At 39.8% G+C, this 14,875-nt stretch overlaps 1 protein-coding gene across 9 annotated transcripts in view; it reads right to left on the bottom strand.

The window, feature by feature from the left end:
• The window catches only part of adamts6 (ADAM metallopeptidase with thrombospondin type 1 motif, 6), a 339,528-nt gene that overhangs the window by 19,915 nt on the left and 304,738 nt on the right, over nt 1-14,875 (bottom strand). For 8 of the 9 annotated variants that reach the window (XM_072570764.1, XM_072570790.1, XM_072570773.1 and 5 more), the window contains 3 exons: nt 6,615-6,753; nt 4,821-4,950; nt 421-625 (listed from right to left, as the gene is read on the bottom strand). In XM_072570764.1, coding sequence (XP_072426865.1) covers nt 421-625; nt 4,821-4,950; nt 6,615-6,753 — 474 coding nt within the window. The remainder of the gene's footprint in view (nt 1-420; nt 626-4,820; nt 4,951-6,614; nt 6,754-14,875) is intronic. The other variant, XR_011960687.1, reaches the window with a different exon arrangement.

Genomic DNA, 14,875 nt, shown 5'->3' with positions numbered 1-14,875 from the left:
AATATACATTTTGCTTGCTCAAAACAATTTTTTTGTAAATAACTGGCAAGTATAAAGGAAAATGCACAAATAAGAGCTGCACGTTAAAAGTCTGTAAATGTTATTATGTGTCTTCAAGCCATGAAAGTAAGCCCCTAACGTTTGGATAATTGATGCAAAATATCAGATGACCATAAGCTTTTTAGCTGTAGAACCTTTACTCGTAAATTGTTCTTTTCAGCAAGCACCCTGCAGAGAATGTTCAGAGTCTAACATAATCACAAGCGAGACTCATTACTCAGCAATAATACCAAAATTATATTTCTCATTCTTTTAATTTTAAGTTGACAGGGATTGTTATTAAAGTGAATGTAGTTAAATCACAAGTTTGAACAAAGTAAACATAAATACAAAAGTAAAGAAGCATTCTGTTGTCTGTACCTCTGACCAATCGAGTGCAACCCATTGTGGTGGGCAGGACTGGTTGTTACAGGGTTCTTTCTCAATAGGCCTGTGTGTTAGACAGTGGCTGTCATCTAGGGTTTCTTCCTCAGAGGGACCAATTTTCCTAATGCACAATACAGTTCGTATGCGCATTCCGCCATCGCAAGTTTTGCTGCATTCAGACCAATCACCAATAAACCATCTGAAAGTCAAAGAAAATAAGCTTAAAATCATACAGTACTGGCATCGAGTCAGATCACTATGTCACTACCAATTCTGTGAAAGAGCTGTTCAATTAGTCCCATTTCCCTGCTCTTCAATTTTCTATTTATCCAAATCCCTACATAAAGTTTCAATTTATTGAATCTGCAAAAAAATGGTAAAACTGTTCTCTGTAACTACAGAGAAATCTGGAAACATTCATATAAAAAATTAATATTAGCAAGATTTGAAGAGCCTGCATAAATGTTTTTTGCTCTTTTTGGTGGGAGGAAGAACTAATATTATTTCAATTGTTTGGGAATTAAGACGACACTTATGCAAGAACTCTTGGGTAACCAAGTCAAAAGTCTTTCGACATTCCAATTGTGTGGCCACTTCCGACAAAGATCACAAATTCCCCCTCTCAGACTTGCTGAATACTGTTTCCTAGGTTGTTATTGTAATGATGACCTCCAAGTTAGCTCTTGATATTAAATTTCACTTATTTACTCGGCATTGAGGCAAGACTAACCCATCTATAGTTTAGTGCATCAGCTTTTCAACCACTTTTGAACACTGGCACCATTTTATCCTGTTTCCAAACTCCCAGTACTTTCTCAGTGTTTAAGTCTCTAGTATGATTCGCAAAGCATTTCTCTTACTACTCTGGAATAAATTTTATATATATATATATATATATATATATAATAGGTTTAATTTGTTTCAGCCCTCTTTAATTTGTTGGAACTTCTATCGCATTGACATTGAAGTCATTCATTCTGTTTTGGTTCCTGCCGCTTGAGGGGGCATTTTGCTTCTGTGAAGACCTGGAGGAATCTATCAGATGTACATCCTCAAATTCAGCTCCATTTCCTTCTTCTGGAGTTCTTCTCAATTCTCTGACTGCCTTCTTATTGAAAAATGAAAGACCATCTTCATGTTACACTATAGTCTGCTGTTCTATTTTCCTTCATGTCTCTGGCTTACTCCTCTGATCACTGTTTTAAAATATTTCTCTAAGTTCCTATGTTCATTCCAGTCAGTACTTTCCTCTGTATTATTTATACAGGTTCCCCTTCCTCTTTATTTTGCTTCTGATTTGGGGTCATGCTTGTTTAGTCTAAGCTTGCTGACCTTAAGTATGCATTTATCCCACGTGTTCAGCAGTATGCATATTCCACTTATCTGCAGAAACGTTATGGAACAAGCCCTGTCAATCAATTTGCTTAAGCAGTTTCCTCATTGCTTTTAGAATAGCTATTTTATAATTAAATACCTTGTGTCTAGCCCTTTGTGTTTCTTAATCTCAGATTACAATGAACTTGGTACTTATGTGGTCACAATTCCCTGACGACACTATAGATCCCTTTTGATGTATGTTACTTACCATATCATTACAAAGTCAAAATGTGTACTGCCTCTTACAGCTGTCTTCAAACACTTGGTCTTGAAGAACTCATGTAACTCAGACTCTAAATGTTTGGGTGTTTCCAAAGTATTGAAATCACCCAGTAAAATAACTTTCCTGTTTATATGCACACATCTTATCTCTTAATAAGCTGTCTTCCATCTTTTTCTGACCTACTGATTTAGCATACTTTGTCTTTGACATCAAAGCTATCCAATCAAAGGAATTCATTTTGTAACTTTTCAACTCCCATAGGACCAACTTCATTAACCTCCCATGAATCTCTGACATATAGGACTGCACTACCCCCTTTCCTGTCTGCTACGTCTTTTCTGACACTGTATACTCATGTATGTTGTATTCATTACAATCCTCAAGGGTCAACCATGTTTCTGATATTCTTATCACATTGTGTTCCTTATAGCTACAACAGCTTCCAGTTTCAGCTGCTCATATCCAATGCTTCTACTATTTTTGCATGTATATTTTAATTATAGATTTGCTTCCTATCTTGGCCCTGTGTCCATCTGGTCCTGGAATCTGGCTCCTGTCTGTCTCTAAGTCTGCATGCCCATACGTGCACATTTGACTACCTTCTACTTTGTGATCAGTCTTGTCTGCGATGAATTTCCTCTCTGCCCTCCCCCCTATCTGGTTTAAATTATTCCCACTAGCTGTCTCTTATATTCCTTGAAAGTCTCATATTCCTACTTTATTTAGATGCAAGCTCTCGTACCAGCCCTAATATGCCTGAATTATTCTGTTACTTATAAAAGTAATATTTTTACATCACTTTCTTACAAGTCCCAAATTCCTACGTGAACTCCCTGTGTGATTTTAAGGCCTGTAAATTATCTCTCCTTATTTGCTCACTGCCAAATGAATTACCACCACTTGATCTCTTCCTGTCCACTTCTGTTTGCTCATCCAACTGCACTCCAATTGTATTAGCTCCAGTTATAAAAACTAACAGAGTAGCCACATTCCTGAATAGAAAGTTCCTGCACCAGATAAAACTTAGAGCTGATTGAAGAATGTGCAACCCTCACAGTGAGACATCCCTCTATTTGAGGTATTCAAGTGTTTCCAAACTGCAATTTATTGTGACTACATAGCACTTTTAAAGGAGTAACACATTTCAGATTGCTTCGTCAGAATGTAACCAGTTAAAATTTGAATGGAATTCTATTAAAAAATATCAAGATAGCCAAAACTTTGGATCAAGAAGTGGGCTTCAAAGGGAAGTGAGTTGGAGATGCTGAGAGCTTTATAGAAGAAAACTTGGAGCTTATGAAATAGGCAGCTGAAAGTATGATCACCATTAGAAATAAAAGGCATTTCTGCTCTGTGATTCATACCTCATTTATTTATTCATTCATGGGCTTTGTGGGCCAGCATTTATTGCCCATCCCTAGTTGCCTGAGAAGGCAGTGATGAGCTATCCTTTTGAAACATTGACATCCACAGGTAAGACCCATGATGCCGTTTGCAGAAGGAGTTCCATGATGTCAATGTTTCTAAAAAATCGCAACGTATTTCAAGGTGGTGTCCGTGCTTTGAGATGAGTTTGCATTTGTCTGTTGCTTGACTAAAGGGGATAGAGGACTGTTTGATATCATAGTTCCACAGATCTTGTTAGTCATGTTACTGATATGAGCCTGGAATAATGTCAAGGGACATTGGATGTTATTATTGTTGTAGAGGGTAATGAATATGAAAAGGTTATTTTATGAGCTAAACTGAAGCTCCAATAGATAAAGTGGGCGGCACGGTGGCACAGTGGTTAGCACTACTGCCTCACAGCACCAGCGACCCGGGTTTAATGCCCACCTCAGGCGACTCTGTGTGTGGAGTTTGCACATTCTCCCCGTGTCTGTGTGGGTTTCGTCCGGGTGCTCCGATTTCCTCCCACAATTCAAAAATGTGCAGGTTAGGTGAATTGGCCATGCTAAATTGCCCGTAGTGTTAGATGAAGGGGCAAATGTAGGAGAATGGGTCTGGGTGGGTTGCGCTTCGGCGGGTCAGTGTGGACTTGTTGGACCGAATGGCCTGTTTCCACACTGTAAGTAATCTAATCTAATAGTAGTGGTATTCCCATGTATCTGCTGCCCTTATCCTTCTAGATGGTACAGGTTGTGGTGAATTTCTGCAGTGTATGTTACAGATGCTGCATATTGCTGCTACTATGGAGGGAGTGGATGCTTGTGGATGTGGTGCCAATCAAGCTGGTTGCTTGGTCTTGAATGATGTCAAGATCTTGAATATTGTTGTACTCATCCAGGCAAGTGGGGAGTATTCTATCATACTCCTGACTTGCATCCTTTAGATCATGAACAACCTTTAGACAGTCAGGAAGTGCATTATTTGCTGCAAGATTCTGATTCCCTGACCTGAGCTAATGCTTAGAGGGCATGGGTTCAAATCCCACTACAGCAACTGGTAGAATATCAACTAAATTAATAATTCTTGAATTGAAACCTAGTGAAACGATTATCAATTGCCATAAAGATTTACTAATGTCCTCCAGGCTACGATACCTGCTGTCTTTATCTGGTCTGACTTACTATGTGACTCCAGGCCCATACCAATGTGGTTGACTCTTACCTTCCCATTGAAATGGCCGAGCAAACCATTCCACTCAAGGCCAATTCGGGTTCAGCAAGAAATGCTAGTATTACTGCCAACATCCACATTCCAGAAAATATATATTTTTAATTTGTTTCAGAGGGAAACACTTTTATTGCTTCTAAAGTGGACGAAGTTAAACAGAAAAGATTTGCAAACTTACTCTGGTGGACATGGCTCAGTGTTGCAAGCCCTCTGAGTTTCTGGTGGCTTACTCTCAGGGTCACAATAACTATTCTGAACAATCGAATTGTCATCTAATCTTTTACAAACTACTTCTTGTTTCTGCACACCTGTAAAATAAAAAAAAGTTTTTTAAAAATTCTTTTTATCAAACCAAACGTATTTTTAAATGATAATTTTTATTTGTAATCATAAAGTCATACAGCATGGAAGCAGGACCTTCGACCCAACTTATCCACGCTGACCAGGTTTTCTAAAATGAACTAGTTCCATTTCCCTGTGTTTGGCCCATATCCCTCCAATCCATGTACCTGTCAAAATGCCTTTTAAATGCTGTAATTGTATCCGCCTCTACAACTTCCTCTGGCAGCTCATTCCAAATTGCACCTCCCTTTTGTGTAAAAGCTGCCCCTCGGGTCCCTTTTCAATCTTATTGTGGGAAACAAGGGAAGAAATTATAGGGCCCCTATTTGTATCATGAATAGCCTTGGGGAGGTGGCAGCAGACTAGACGGTGCCATTACTTAAGAAAGGCTGAAGAAAAGCAAGGGCACTACAGATTGGTTAGCCTAACGTCAGTGGGTGCGTGGCATGGAGGGGAACTTGAAGGTGGTGGTGCTCCCATGGAATAGGGAGAGGCTGAATAGATTGGGGCTGTTTTCCCTGGAGCGTCGGAGGCTGGTGGTTGGCCTTAGAGATGTTTTGAAAATCATGAGGGGTGGCATGGATAGGTAAATAGACAAGGTCTTTTCCCTGGAGTAGGGGAGTCCAGAACTAGACGGCATAGATTTAGGGTGAGAGGGGAAAAATTTAAAAGGGACCTAAGAGGCAAACTTTTTCACGCAGAGGGTGGTGCATGAATGGAATAAGCTGCCAGAGGAAGTGGTGGCTAGCACAATTACAACATTTCAAAGGCATCTGGATGGGTACACAAATTGGAAGAGTTGAGAGGGATATGGACCAAACTGCTGGCAAATGGCACTAGATTAGTTTAGGATATCTGGTCAGCATTGATGAGTTGGACTGAAGGGTCTGTTTCTGTGCTGTACATCTCTATGACTCTATGACTGACTCATTCCCTAGTATTTGGTCTAGCGCTCCCCCACCTCTAGTAGGAATATCTAGTAGGACTATCCAGTCGATATTAGCACTGTTGAAATCCCCTTCAACTATAACCCTATTTCTCTCTACCTTTCTGTGATTTGTCTACATACCCAACTCTAGAAGTGCAGACAAGTCCCCCTGACCTTTGGGCGGCCTGCAGTATAATCCCAGCAAAGGAATTGCCCTTTCTTTGTTTCTAAGCTCTACCCAGATGGCCTTCTTGGACATCTTACCTCATTACAGGACTGATTATTCCCTTTATCCATTCTGCACACCTCCGTGGTGAAACTTTCTTTTGAAATATTTTACCAAATTAAACTGGTGAGATCTAGTGCTCAAGTAATAAAACAAACTAGTTAGCCATGAACTGGAGTAAAAGCAGAGGAGTGGGACTAATTGGGTAGGTCTTTCAAAGAGTCAGCACAAACCACATGGGCCAATTGGTCTCCTTTTATGCCGAGAGATTCGATGAATGTAGTTGTAGGAAATACTGTGAAATACATAGTAATCATATTAAAGTACATTTTGCAGATGAATTGTGATAGCTGTTTTGAATCTACCCTGGAAAGGTTATAGAGAAACACAGATACCCTGACATATTGCACAAAAATCATTCAACTGCATTAAGATCAGTACTTATCAATAATTCTGCAGTATTCATGTGATTCTACCTCCTGCACAGGTAGCTGAGCATTCTGACCAGGATAAATGATGCCAGACAAATCCCACTTCTGTATCACCGCTACCAGTGCGAGTAATTGGAACATTAAACTTGTACCGAATTCCTTGGTTTGGTTCTTGCAGAAGCACCTATCATGAAATAAAACATATCAGACTTGAGTCTAGAAACTTTCTTACAAGTTTTACATGCACATAATGCCACTCATTGTAACTTTTAATGTTAAACCAACTCCATTCATCTTATAACTTTTTATCATCAGTGACTATTGTTCTAATCAAATTGAGGGATGTTAGTGTCACAGAGTGAATACTCTTCTACGGTTGTAATTTTATATCAGCATTTAATTTTCTGGTATGAATGAACTAGATTTGCTCAGAACTTTTGGCAAACTTGTTAATGTCTGGTCAATTGGATTGTATTTGCTAATGTCAAGGCTAAGAGCAATGGGTGCTCAGTATTCACTGTATGATGTTACATGTATGATTTTAGTTTGGATTTTGAACATGAGACATGTGGGTTTTAGTCTGTATGTATAAGGGGAGTGAATGTTTAACTTGTCGCTATTGCTGGAGTCATGATTTTTTCAAACCACTTTGACAGAACGAATTCCTACAATGAAGATGGAAATTGGTTTGCACTAGGGGAGTTTAATGAATGGATAGAGTAAACATGGAGGATCATAAACTTCAGCTTAGAATGATTTGGAAACTTGTTTTGCCGGGGAAAACAAACCCCATAGTTTAGAACACTTTTGTGCTCAGTTTGCAGAGGCCCTGGTGGTAGTTAGATGTATGAAATGGTTTCTGCTGAAGAAAAAAGCAAGTTTAGAAATGTCTGGAATAGGTTACCTCAATGTAAGGGTTTTAGTTTGGAAGTTCTCAACCAGAACTGTTTTGCTAGAACCCTGAAGGGATTATTCAAAGCTGAGAAATTATAAACTTGGAGGTGTGACGAATCAAGAAAGAGGCCACCAAACTCTCAAGACTGAGACTTGAAAGAAACAGTTAAGTCAAACTACAGATGTGATAAAGAATAGAACTCTGATGTTCGAGTACAAAAACATGATGGAGTTTGGATAGATGAGATAGTATTTTTAGCTTGCTCTGAAAATTTTCAAATTATACGTAAATAACTTGGTTTATTCTATTTAATCTTCTTTCCTTTGGCATAATAAACTTCTGTTTACTAAAAACTATTAAATGCTAAATGTGGCGCACTGTATGCTTATGTTTCAGTGAAAGATGGCCTCATTAAATGAAAAATAAACATAATAGGATCTACTAAGGCACATTTCAGATTGGAATCTGATTTATCCAGTAGTAACATCAGTTGGGGTCATAACAATTGAGAACTCATCAAGGATTTGACTTCACTGGATTTAAGAAGGATTTATTTAAAATGTTTTTTTCCTTTTCAATATAATGGACATGTGCTGGTTCTGAACAGAGAATGTCTGCATTGTGATGAAGTTAATTGAATGGAATTTGAAAATGGCTTTGAAAGTTGCTAAGAATTTTCTGGAAGTAAAAGATAATAACAGTGGATTATTATCTCTGACAAAAGCTAATCAGAGAGAGTTAGCAGATAATTAGATGATGGAAGTAAAAGAAGGAGCTGGAAAGAATACAAAATTTCAAGTGATTATCTAACGTCTACAATTGAAAGGAAAGGAAACCTGAAATTGAGATGTCACAGCTGGAATTACGAGTAAAGTTAACAATTAAAAGCATTGTGGTTGAAGACAAACAGAGGAAGATGGGAAGTGAGGAGAAAAAAGCAGAGAGTAATTAAAAAGGATATGGAGTTAAGAAAAGTTGAAATGGAAAGGGAGGATAAAGAAAAACAGTGAAAGACCATCTCGTTAATTTTTTTTAAAATCACAAAATATGATCTATCAAGTCAGATTTCAGTCTGGGATCTAACTTGTCCAGTAATAACATTAATTGAGATTAAGCACAAGTAAGTAGCGAGCAGCTGGAACACAAGGTATGGTATGAGAAGAGTAAGACTGAGCAAATCATTAAACTCCTGCCACAAAAAAAAGTGTCTTGGTTTATATCTCATCAAATGGCTTGGAATCTATTAACACAATAAGCCCATTATTGGACCAGGTTTTGTTTTATGTTGGCTCTTTGTGGGTTTCTTTCTACTCATTCATGTGGTTTGGGTGTCACTGTTGAGGCGATCTTTTACTGCCCATTCCTGATTCCTCTGGCAACTGTGGTGGTAAACTGCTTTCTTGAACTGATGCAGTCAGTGGGGCGTAGGAGCACCCAGTGTACTATTAGAAAGCTCCAGGAATTTGACTCAGCAACACTGAAAGGACAGCAGTGTAGTTCCAAGTCAGAATACTAAGTAGCTTGGAAAGGAATGTATAAAATTATAAGGGGCATGGACAAGGTGGAGAGATAGCAGGGTCAATAGCAAAGAGACATGATTTTAAGGTGAAGAGCCAGAGGTTTAAAGGGGATTCGAGGAAGAATATTTTAACCCAGGGGATGATGGAAATCTGGAATGCACTGTCTAGGAGGGTGGGGATGTGGGAAACCCCACAACCTTTAAAAAGTACATGGATGGTGTTCCTATACATCTGCTGGCCTGGTCCTTCTAGGTGGGGGAGGGCATGGTTTAAAGTGTTGTCAATAGAGTATTGGTGAGTCACCGCAGTGCCTCTTGTATATGGCACACAGTGCTAACACTGAGGTTTGGTGGTGAAAGGATTGAATTATGAAGGTATGGAAGTGGATGGAATGCCAAAATTATGGGATGCTTTGTCCTGGATAGTGTCAAGCTTCTTGAATGTTGATGGAGCTGCACCCATCCAGGTAAGGTGGGAATATTCCATCACACTCCTGACTTACGCCTTGTAGATGGTGCACAGTAGGAGAGTTACTCACTGCAGAATTTGTAATTTCTGACCTGCTTTTATTGTCACAGTATTTATATGGCTGATCCAATATAACTTTTGGTCAATGACAAACAAGAGAGAACTGATTGTGGATATTTCAGCAGTGGGTCAAGAGGCAATGGTTAGACTTCCTTTTATTGGAGAAGTGCATCACGTGGTATAAATGTTACTTGCTGTTAATCAGTTCAATGCTGAATGTTAAATAAAAACCAAAAGGACTGTGGATATTGTGAATCAGAAACAAAATCAGAAGTTGCTGTAAAAGCTCAGCAGGTCTGGCAGCATCTGATTTCTTGAGTTTTTCCAGCAACTTCTGTTTTTGTCAATGCTGAATGTTGTCTGGATTGTGCTGTGTATAGTGACAGACTGCTTCAGGATTTAAGGAGTCATGAATAGGGCTCTGAGTTTAAACTGAGTTCTAAGGATTGTTGCAAAATGATAGAATGTTGTATCATCAGTTGCTTTCATTAAAAAAGTCAAGCTGTTTGTGTTGTGGAGAGTCCTGAACTGATCTATTATCACAGAAAGGGATACAAGAAAGCAGAGAGCAAGTATAAATGGATCTTCTTCAAATCTGATAGATAATGGATGTGGAATGCCACAGAAGCTGTGCTGGGACCTCGATTGTTTACAATTTATATAAATGACTTGGATGAGGGTTATGCCACAACTGGAGTACTGTATGAAGTTCTGGTCACCACACTATAGGAACAATGTGATTGCATTGGATGGGGTGCAAAGGAGATTCAACAGGATTGCTTAGGTTGGAGCATTTTAGCAATGAAGAGAGGCTGGATTGCTAATGTTTAAGAAGAGAGAGGGACAGAAGACAGGAAACTGTTAGGCAGGTTAGCTTGACCTCGATCATTGGGAAGATTTTAGAATTGATTATTAAAGAGGAGATTGTGGAGTACTTGGAAGCTCATGGTAATGAAATGTTGAGTCAGCACACCTTCGTCAAGGGGAGGTTATGCCTGACAGATCTTTGAGGAGTTAATGAGCACGTTAGACAAAGGAGAACTGATGGATGTGATTGATTTAGATTTCCAAAAGGCCTCTAACATGGTGTCACACAGGAGGCTGCTAAATAAGGTAACGGCCCACAGTGTTAAGACCAAGGTACCCGTATTGATTGAAGGTTGGTTGATTGGCAGAAGGCAAAAAGTAGGGAAAAAGGTATCCTTTTCAGGAATGACAACAGGTACTAGTGGATTTCTACTGTGTTCAGTGTTGGGACCACAACTTATATATTGATGATGCGAACAAAGGAAGTGAAAGCATTATTGCAAAGTTTGCATGTGACACAACGATGGGGGGAGGGACAGATAGTGTTAAGAAGGGGGGACACTACAGAAGGACTTAAACAGTCTAAAAGAATGGGCAAAGCAGTAGCATTTGAAATACAATGTGGGAAATTATGAGGTTATGCAATTTGCTAGGAATAATAGAGACATAGACTATTTTCTAAATAAGGAAAGGCTTTGGAAATCTGAAGCACCAAGGGACTTAAGAGTTCTAGTTCAATTGGCAGTTAGAATGGCAAATGCAATGTTTGCATTCATTTTAAGAGGATAATATTACAAGTGCAGGGATATACTACTGAGGTTGTATAAGGCTTTGGTCAGACTGCATTTGGAATATTTGAGCAGCTTTTGGCTCCCTATCTAAGGGAGGATGTGTTGGCATTGGAGTGGGCCCACAGCTAAAGGCCTTGTCATTATGAGGAGCGAGTGAATTCTAATCATCTGAACTCAATGGAGTTTAGAAGGTTGAGGAGGGATCTGATGGAAACTTCCAAAATACTGAGAGGCCTGAGTCAAGTGGGCCTGGAGAAGGTATTTCCACTAGTGGGAGAGACTAGAACCAAAGACACAGTCTCAGAGTGAAGGGACGCCCGTTAGAACTGAGATGAGGAGAAAGCTCTTCGTGTAGAGGGTGGTTAATCTGTGGAACTCATTGCCATAGAAGGTTTTGGAGGCCAAGTCATTTAGTGTATTTAAGGTAGAGATAGATCAATTCTTGATTGGTAAGGGGATCAAGGGTTATAGGGAAAAGGCAAGAGAATGGAGTTGAGAAACATATCAGCCATGACCGAATGGCAGAGCAGACTTGATGGGCTGAATGCACCTATATTTTATGAGCTGAGAAGATTGAAGGAGAATCTGATTAGAATGTATAAATTCTGAGGGGCATGGACAGGATGGATAGAAAATAGCTGTTCCCTTTATTTGAAGGCTTAGTAACAAGATGGCATAGTTTTCCAGTGAAGGGCAAGAGGAAAAGGTTTTGCGCCCATTTGTCAGCAGAAATTTGGAATGCACTGCCAGGAGAGCAGAAGGGATGGGAAGCCTCACAACCTTTAAAAATACCTGAAATGTTGAGTGTTGGATCGTGTGATTCATGTAGTTAGGCCAGTGCAGACTAGATGGTCTGAAGGTCATCTTCTGTGCTGCATGACACATGTTGATCAAAAACACTAGTTAAGCAGTACAAAAGGGTTTTGTAGCAAGAGTAGTTGAATACAGCAAACAGTGCAAAACTCTGGTGTAGCTGCCTGGTAATCACAATGGCATGGAAATTGAATCATATCCAAATTAGGGTGCAATCTCAAAGCAACATGTGAAACAACACAGTTAATGAGAGTCACAGCCTTGTAGCATAGTACTGATGAACTGTGGGTGATATTCATGGCCTCAAAGGCAGCTCATGTTAGAAGGAAGGTCAGCCAGATTGGCTGCCACAGATCGTAGCCAAAAGCCTCAAAAGAATCTGAGTGAGGTGGAGATGAAGTATTAACGCTGGCCACAGTTGCTCATAGGAGTGAAATTCCAATGTGCCATGACTCCATACTAAGGGCTGTGAATTTGGAAAACTACTGCTACTTTTTTAAATTGAAAAATAGAGATGGAGTGTTTCATAGCAACTTGCTGAAGTATTTATTACTAATATTGCACTAAATAATTTCATCTGGAAAGAATGCAGCCTTTCTTTATGCTAAAGGTTAACTGAAGTTTCACAAGTCTGCTGCTACAGCTCACATCTATGAGAAACCATGGTCAAAGCCAGCTGCAAGGAAAGGAATAGACCTTCTAGCAGCTATTAAAGCTAAGCTCGAACTGAGTGCTAGGTTCCACCTTGGGTTCCAATGAAGGTAATTCCACAGCAGATTTAACATTTAAGAGAATTTTAAAACCAGTCACAGTTTGGAAACTATACTTAATGGTTAAGATTTCAGCCTTGAAGAATTAGATATGCTTTTTATGGCCAAAGGGAATGAACACAGAAATGGAGCCAGTTACAAAATACTTTTCCCAGATCTACCTGTGGTAATAAAATTGGATTTTCACTTTAAGTAATTTTTCTAATCATTATACGTCTTCTTTACAGATCCAGCCTTTGGTGTCAAAAACATAGTATCTGTCACCAACACATCCTTCTTGCATCCTTTGACAATGGCTGATCATCAACTTCACAACATTGTTGTAGTACATCTCTGATTCACTTAAAATACACATCTCCACTTCAATACTGCACCTGCACCTTGCAATGTCATGCTGCTGCCAAGCCAATTTGCATACAGGGCAGGCACCCATCTCATGCATCAGGTGAGGATGGATTTCTAAGCTGGCTTTCTTAGCACTCATTCATTTTGCATTTACTTGGTTGCTCACAGCATCACTGCCTTGCTTGCCTTTTTGAGCATTGCCCCCCCCCATCCAGAACTTACAGCATTGCAGTACTTCTGTCTTGCCTTGTTTTTTAATACAGATCCAAAGCCAGGCAGCTTGTTGTGTTTGCCTGCAATGTGTGTTCAAGAGCTTCAGAGCCTGCAGAAGAAGCTGCTCACTTCACACATTGGGAGTATAAAATATCCACACAATATGCAGTGTTGCCTTTTTTGGGTAATGTGGCATTTTGGATTAGGGAGAGGTTATCGTTAATGCTACCATATGTGCAGTATCCTACTGTAAATGTGCCAAAGTAGCAGAAATCTGAATCAAGTCAACGATGTGCAAGGTCCTTGTCGAGGTAATCATGGATCTCTTTGTCAGAGGCCTCTGTGTCCCAATGCTTTGAGAACAATGTTGAAATTATTTTTGTGACTGATGAATGATCACATTACTGAGGACCTGCTTTGTTGCTGATATTGCCCCATAGACTCATTGGAATCATCACCAATGGATTCAGACACAAAAGGTGCTGGAGTTTCTGTGGCCAGTGCATTAAGAATGCCCACGCTAGTGTATGAAGGACACCTTGAAGCTTAGAACCAGCATCAACGGCAGCAGATGTAGTACAGCTTCCTAATGTGATCTTTATAGCCAAAAGCACCCTCATAATGCAACAAAGATGCAGGAGACCCACAGTCACTTGTCTCCCATGGAAGGCTGTGCAGATGAGAGAGGGCCTGTGATGCTATGCTCAGTTTCAAGGTGATGGTCAGATTGCCATGACACGACGTCTAGCATCTCTGTAATACAATAACCTTCTTGCATTGGGCCAATGTGGGCCCAAACATAGCTCCTCCACATCACATTCTCATGCAGGTCATGTCTGAGGGTTTACTGCAGCACAGTACAAACAGGGAATGTCACATACTCCTTGTAGTTTTGGCTCCAGAAAACTGGAGGACACAAGGCTATTGATAACAACGAGCCTCAGTGAGAGCCACAGCATTGTACCAAGTAGAAAAATGAGGCCTTTCTTCATAAGGAACAGCATCTTCAGCATCCTTCAACACACCAGCATTTTTCAAGCAACTGAGTATTTCTTCATTCAATATAATGGAGTTGGATGAAGTCACCTTTTGCTGCTTGTACATATTTTGGTGATGCAGAGCCCAGTATTCTCTGTGTGATTCCAACTGCAAATGCAGTTCAAGGCTTTCACCTTTCTATGATTTTCCTGTTGTTTAATACAAACTAAGGTTACAAACTGATGAAAAGCTTCATGACATCTGATGCTCCCTCATTCAACCATGACAGGGTTTCACACTAGTATAGGTTCTACATAAGAGATAGCTGTCCTTCAGGCAGGGTTTGAACATTGGGTGGCACTAGGGTTGGCTAGTCTCACTAGTCTTATTCCAATGAGAGTTTCTCATGTAACTGATGAGAAAGACTGACAATATTTTTCAAAATGGGATGATTTATTTGAAATCAATTTTCACCTGTGCCACCTGGCACCGTTGTTTTCCATTTCCCTGCCATAATAGACAATAGACAATAGACAATAGATGCAGGAGTAGGCCATTCTGCCCTTCGAGCCTGCACCGCCATTCAATATGATCATGGCTGATCATTCCTAATCAGTATCCTGTTCCAGCCTTATCTCCATACCCC

This window comes from Chiloscyllium punctatum, chromosome 1 (assembly GCF_047496795.1).
Source record: "Chiloscyllium punctatum isolate Juve2018m chromosome 1, sChiPun1.3, whole genome shotgun sequence".
NCBI lineage: Eukaryota > Metazoa > Chordata > Chondrichthyes > Orectolobiformes > Hemiscylliidae > Chiloscyllium > Chiloscyllium punctatum.
The sequence above is the reverse complement of the archived record's forward strand: the minus strand, read 5'-3'. Positions and strand labels throughout refer to the sequence as shown.